Here is a 5,444-nt window from a genome sequence, read left to right as displayed (position 1 = left end):
AGCTTGATTTTGATAAGTTCATATCAGAAGAATCCAGCACTCTTACTGCTCGAAAGATAAAGATGGTTCACAAGAAACTGTATGAAATTACAAAGACCATTTCGTACAATTGTCTAGTGATGATTGTTGGATTCCCTTTCATTATAGTGTGGGGTTTGTTGCTAGGGATAACCTCCTTTGCAATGAACTGGGTCTACATTCCATTGCTTAAGCTTGTGAGCTGGTTATTCAATGCTACCATACCAGTCCTGAGCCCACTGAGGAACTGCTGCAAACCAGTCATGGAGCTAGTTGCAATCATATTCAAACGATAAAGGACATTGTAAACTTGAGCTTTTTAGTTTGTGCACATTTTTTAGCAAAGAAATTGACATTAATAAAGTGGGCGTGGTCAGTCTTGCAGCAAAGGGGAGTGGCTGGTTGCTGCAGTGCAGTGGTTGGCAATATGTCCGGTTTAACTGGTTCATCCATAAGTAGCTCCATCCCCAGCGGGTCATTAGTTAATAGAGCGTCCAAACGGTATTACTCTGTCTATATACTGATGGTCCTAATGCTGGTCTACCTCACCAGCCAAACTGATCGTTTTGTGTTGGGACTAACCAGTTACCATGTGTCACGTGATCTCAGGATAGGCCACTTGACTTGTTTCTATAATGAGTCTAATGAGGGGACCCAGTGTGGTAATAACAACTGCTCTGACTATCAAACTAATAGGGACAAGTGAGACTAATTAGTGATGGGTGGGGCTAGTTATGAATATTTAATAATCACCTTGTAAAGTGGATGACGATTTTCACTTCAAAGTGAACGTAAATATAAATATTCCACTTTTGATCTTAATTAACTCAAACTTTCTATGCAACATAAGAACATGTATATGCATCAGAAAATGTAATAAAAATTGAGAATTCTCTCCTTTTCATTTTTGGCGAAATTTGACCAAAGTCCCTATACTATAGTACAGGGACTTTTATCCAATTTTGGAGCAACTTTTTAAAATCATGAAAAATCCAAACTTGATCGAAATCAGCTCAAACTTTGTACACAACATAAGAACATGTATATGCTTCAGAAAATGTAATACAAAATTGAGAATTCTCTCCTTTTCATTTTTGGCGAAATTAGACCAAAGTCTCTGTACTATAGTACAGGGATTTTTACTCAATTTTGGAGCAACTTTAATAATTCATAAAAAATCCAATTTTGATTGGAATCAGTTCAAACTTTCTACACAACATGAGAACATGTATATGCATCAGAAAACGTACTAGAAATTGAGATTTCTCTCCTTTTCATTTTTTCCAAAAGACGATGTACTCTAAATCATTAAGTTGCAAGTTTCTAAATTATTAATAATTATTAATTATTATATATTTTCCATTAGGTGCCTACTGGATGAAGACTGTAGCTGGGACTATAGCGCTACTAGTGTCTATTATCAGATATTAGCTGGTCCTGCCTTCATTGTAACATTTGCTGTCTCCTCTTTATTAACTGGACTCCTCCTCAGTGTTTATACATTAAAAAGAACACTACTGTTATCAATATGTGCTTTAACCTGGAGCGTACTAACTGGTCTGTCCGGTTTCTGTAACCAGTATTGGGAGCTCTTGCTGACTAGAATAGGATTAGGAATATTGTAAGTATTATTAGTAATAATTATTAATATTTATTATGATAATGTCTCTTCAGTCAGGCAGCCTGCACTCCTTTAGCTGGTAGCATAATGTCCGACATATTTGAAGAAGTTAGATTATATTATTATTATTATTATTATTATTATTATTATTATTATTATTATTATTATTATTGTGTTATTTAGAAGAACCGTGGTGTTGCGCTGGGTTTTTACAGTTGGGGTGTTTATTTTGGTTATGGTCTAGCATTTGCTAGTGATTTTATTATAAAGTCTTATGGCTGGAGGTGGGGCTTCTGGTCAGCTAGTATTCTAAGCACAATAGTGTCCTTCTTGTCTCTATTGACTGTACGAGAACCAATTAGAAGGAATGATAAAAACAATGGACGTTTATTGAAAAAGGTACTTGAGATAAAAGTAATGAAAATAGTATAATTACATTCCTATTATGTAGAAACCTTATTTTAAAATATTAAAGCAAGTCCTGAAGAGTTATATGCAGTTGCCACTGCTACTGTTGTGTATTGGGGCAGGCCTTAGACAAGGAGGGGGACTGGTGTGGGCTTATAATGCTAAAGCTTATTTCAGGTATAATGATTTATTTTATTATTAATTTTATTTTATTATTATTTATTTTGTTAATAGGAAGCTACATTGCGACACAACTGGTGTAGGTACATACCTAAGCTGGGTACCAGTGGTGGGCGGTACTGTTGGTGTGTTTGCAGGTGGAATGATATCGGATGGACTAGTGAGAAGACTAGGAACCAGATCAAGACTAATAGTACTAGTGACCTGCTGTGTAAGTAATCATTGATGATCATTAATAATCATTATCTTGAATTATACCAATTGGTATTGTGGTTGCCAATAGTGATATTCCACTGTATTTACATCTTTCATTAATTAATGATTATTTCTTTGTTTAGTTTCTAGCTGCTCCTTTTCTTTTTGGTACACTTTATTTATCACCTCCCTGGGCCTTTCTCTCTCTTCTCTTCTCTTACATTACTGGCGAGATGTGGTTTGGGGTGGCCATTGCTGTTGCCATGGAGATGGTTCCACATGAAATAGCATCATCAGGCCTAGCCCTGTATCTGTTTGTTATTAACATTATCGGAGGAAACATTAATCTGGTCCTCCCTTCTTTACAAAAACTAACAAGTCTGCAGACTGCAATGGCTGTATTGTTTCCAGGTTCTTATTTAATGGCTGGATCATTCTTCCTGCTAGCTGGCATACTGTTGTCTTGTAGGTCAAAGCGTTCTTCTTCTAGTTATGAAATTAATGAAAAAGCTGCTTTGATAATCCAAGATGATGATGATAAGACTAATGTTGATCTTTTCACTGAGAGTGAAGAGATTAGTGCTCGTAGACGACCAGTCACTGAACGACCTCTAATAGCAATGTCATTCACTGCCTCTATGTAACCAATCTCTATTGTTCAATGTTTCATTATTATTATTATTATTATTATTATTATTATCATAATTATTGTCATCACAGTGTCTGTAGTAGTGAAATTCATTGTATCTTATGACCATTGTATAGTTATTGATAATCATTGGCTATTGAAAGTGTTTCACCATTACCCAGTACTATAGTAGACACTGATGGGATTATACCAACAGCCAATGAATGGACAATGGTCCATTGTACTATAAGACATCCTGTCAGTTCAGTATATAAGGGAAGACACTGGAGCAGGTTGAGCATCTTCACTCAGTTTACTGACTAGTAATTGAAATAAATACAAGTCTTGAACTATTTCCATAATAAAATGATGAAGACTACATTTGCAGTTCTCCTTTTGGTTGGTTTGGCCACTTGTGTCATGAGGTATGTTCATGTACTTAATGTTATTAGTATTCTATTTGTGTCAGTAGTGTCCCTCTTGCTGATGAGGCCACTGGTGATTCTTTTAATTTGGACTTTCTCTCTCGTCCAGTTGAAGGAGAGGCCTCTCCAATGGAGGACACTCAGGAAACAGTATTCATTCAATCTTGTGACACAGCCCAGTTTATTGGTGGATCAGCTAAAGCTCGTGCTGATACTCTAAAAGTTCATCAGGGGCTTTGCAATAAAATAATTCAAACTTTTCATAGGGTTGGCAACACCAAATCTTATGTGACATGGTTTGGAGCCTTCTCAATTTCCAATCAAAACCATGTTAAGAATACCTACATCAAAATTCACAGCAAATTAACATTCTACCCTGTCACATACAATTTTAATGCTGACAAGTCCAAGTGCAGCAACGGTGAACTCCTTGCCTATACTTCTTACGGTAGCAATACTATATTCCTCTGTGACGGTTTTGTCAGTGCTAAGAACCCCTGCACTAAGGACGCTACTAAGAGCAAGGAACATGAGCTGATTCGTACCTGGTCTATTGCTGCAGCTGACACTAAGGGATACTCTACTGGGCAGGATCCTACTAAAGATCTGGCTAAGAAGGATCCTTCAAAAGCTGTTGATAATGCTGAAAGCTATGCTTACTTCTACTGTCGCCCTTGAGCAGTGTCTGGAGTAACTTTGGACTCAGTATATAATTATTTATAATTATTATTGTATATAGTGCTTTAGGCCATTTTTCAGTTTCAATTTTAGGCCATTTTTTTGTTGTTTTGCTTTAGTAAAAGTTTTTCAAAAAATAATTACATAAAAACATTATCTTTTGCCTGTCGCCAAGCAGCAGATATTCTGTTTTGATGATTAAAAAACAGCTTTAATGTAATAGATGCAAAGTCTAAAATTGACCATTAAAATAGAGGCCATTATACTATGCTAAAACTATATTAACTTTGCTCAAGGAGTTTTGCAGCATCTCTTGTATTGTTCTATTGCTTTAGTAATGGAATGAAAAATGAAAAAACTGCTTTGATAATCCAAGATGATGATGATAAGACTAATGTTGATTTTTTCACTGAGAGTGAAAAGATAAGTGCTCGTAGACGACCAGTCACTGAACGACCTCTAATAGCAATGTCATTCACTGCCTCTATGTAACCAATCTCTATTGTTCAATGTTTTGTTATTATTATTATTATTATCATAATTATTGTCATTACAGTGTGTCTAGCAGTGAAATTCATTGTATCTTATGACCATTGTATAGTTATTGATAATCATTGGCTATTGAAAGTGTTTCACCATTACCCAGTACTATAGTAGACACTGATGGGATTATACCAACAGCCAATGAATGGACAATGGTCCATTGTACTATAAGACATCCTGTCAGTTCAGTATATAAGGGAAGACACTGGAGCAGGTTGAGCATCTTCACTCAGTTTACTGACTAGTAATTGAAATAAATACAAGTCTTGAACTATTTCCATAATAAAATGATGAAGACTACATTTGCAGTTCTCCTTTTGGTTGGTTTGGCCACTTGTGTCATGAGGTATGTTCATGTACTTAATGTTATTAGTATTCTATTTGTGTCAGTAGTGTCCCTCTTGCTGATGAGGCCACTGGAAATTCTTTTAATTTGGACTTTCTCTCTCGTCCAGTTGAAGGAGAGGCCCTCCCAATGGAGGACACTCAGGAAACAGTATTCATTCAATCTTGCAACACAGCCCAGTTCATTGGTGGATCAACTAAAGCTCGTGCTGATACTCTAAAAGTTCATCAGGGGCTTTGCAATAAAATAATTCAAGCTTTTTATAGGGTTGGCAACACCAAATCTTACATCACATGGTTTGGAGCCTTCTCAATTTCCAATCAAAACCATGTTAAAAATACCTACATCAAAATTCACAGCAAGTTAACGTTCAGCCCTGTCACATACAATTTCAATGCTGAC

At 36.0% G+C, this 5,444-nt stretch overlaps 3 protein-coding genes across 5 annotated transcripts in view; all 3 read left to right on the top strand.

Annotated features, from left to right (window-relative positions):
* LOC100638137 (uncharacterized) overlaps positions 1–3,184 on the top strand; it is a 3,931-nt gene extending 747 nt beyond the window's left edge. The window contains exons 3-9 of one of the 2 annotated variants that reach the window (XM_019998712.1): positions 568–720; positions 1,385–1,639; positions 1,693–1,747; positions 1,823–2,038; positions 2,091–2,224; positions 2,282–2,438; positions 2,566–3,184. In XM_019998712.1, coding sequence (XP_019854271.1) covers positions 568–720; positions 1,385–1,639; positions 1,693–1,747; positions 1,823–2,038; positions 2,091–2,224; positions 2,282–2,438; positions 2,566–3,066 — 1,471 coding nt within the window. In that variant the 3' untranslated portion in view covers positions 3,067–3,184. Of the gene's footprint in view, positions 1–2; positions 721–1,384; positions 1,640–1,692; positions 1,748–1,822; positions 2,039–2,090; positions 2,225–2,281; positions 2,439–2,565 lie in introns of both variants that reach the window. The other variant, XM_003387940.2, reaches the window with a different exon arrangement.
* Positions 3,185–3,331: 147 nt separating this feature from the next.
* Positions 3,332–4,272, top strand: LOC109583394 (peptidyl-Lys metalloendopeptidase-like). Of its 2 annotated transcripts, none has more exons than XM_019998713.1 (2): positions 3,332–3,475; positions 3,520–4,272. In XM_019998713.1, exons 1-2 carry the CDS (start codon positions 3,417–3,419, stop codon positions 4,151–4,153), a joined length of 693 nt encoding a protein of 230 aa, XP_019854272.1. In that variant the 5' UTR covers positions 3,332–3,416; the 3' UTR covers positions 4,154–4,272. The 2 variants fall into 2 exon arrangements, with proteins under 2 accessions (XP_019854272.1, XP_019854273.1); XM_019998714.1 differs by having other exon boundaries at positions 3,333–3,475; positions 3,523–4,272.
* A 453-nt stretch (positions 4,273–4,725) lies between these two features.
* The window catches only part of LOC109583387 (uncharacterized), a 981-nt gene continuing 262 nt past the window's right edge, over positions 4,726–5,444 (top strand). Inside the window, exons 1-2 of the mRNA XM_019998691.1 lie at positions 4,726–5,042; positions 5,090–5,438. Coding sequence (XP_019854250.1) covers positions 4,984–5,042; positions 5,090–5,438 — 408 coding nt within the window. The 5' untranslated portion in view covers positions 4,726–4,983. The remainder of the gene's footprint in view (positions 5,043–5,089; positions 5,439–5,444) is intronic.

This window comes from Amphimedon queenslandica, unplaced genomic scaffold (genome assembly GCF_000090795.2).
Source record: "Amphimedon queenslandica unplaced genomic scaffold, v1.1 AMPQUscaffold_13308, whole genome shotgun sequence".
In the NCBI taxonomy this organism is placed as follows: Eukaryota; Metazoa; Porifera; class Demospongiae; order Haplosclerida; family Niphatidae; genus Amphimedon; species Amphimedon queenslandica.
Note: the sequence above shows the minus strand (reverse complement) of the source record. Positions and strands in the feature narration are given on the sequence as shown.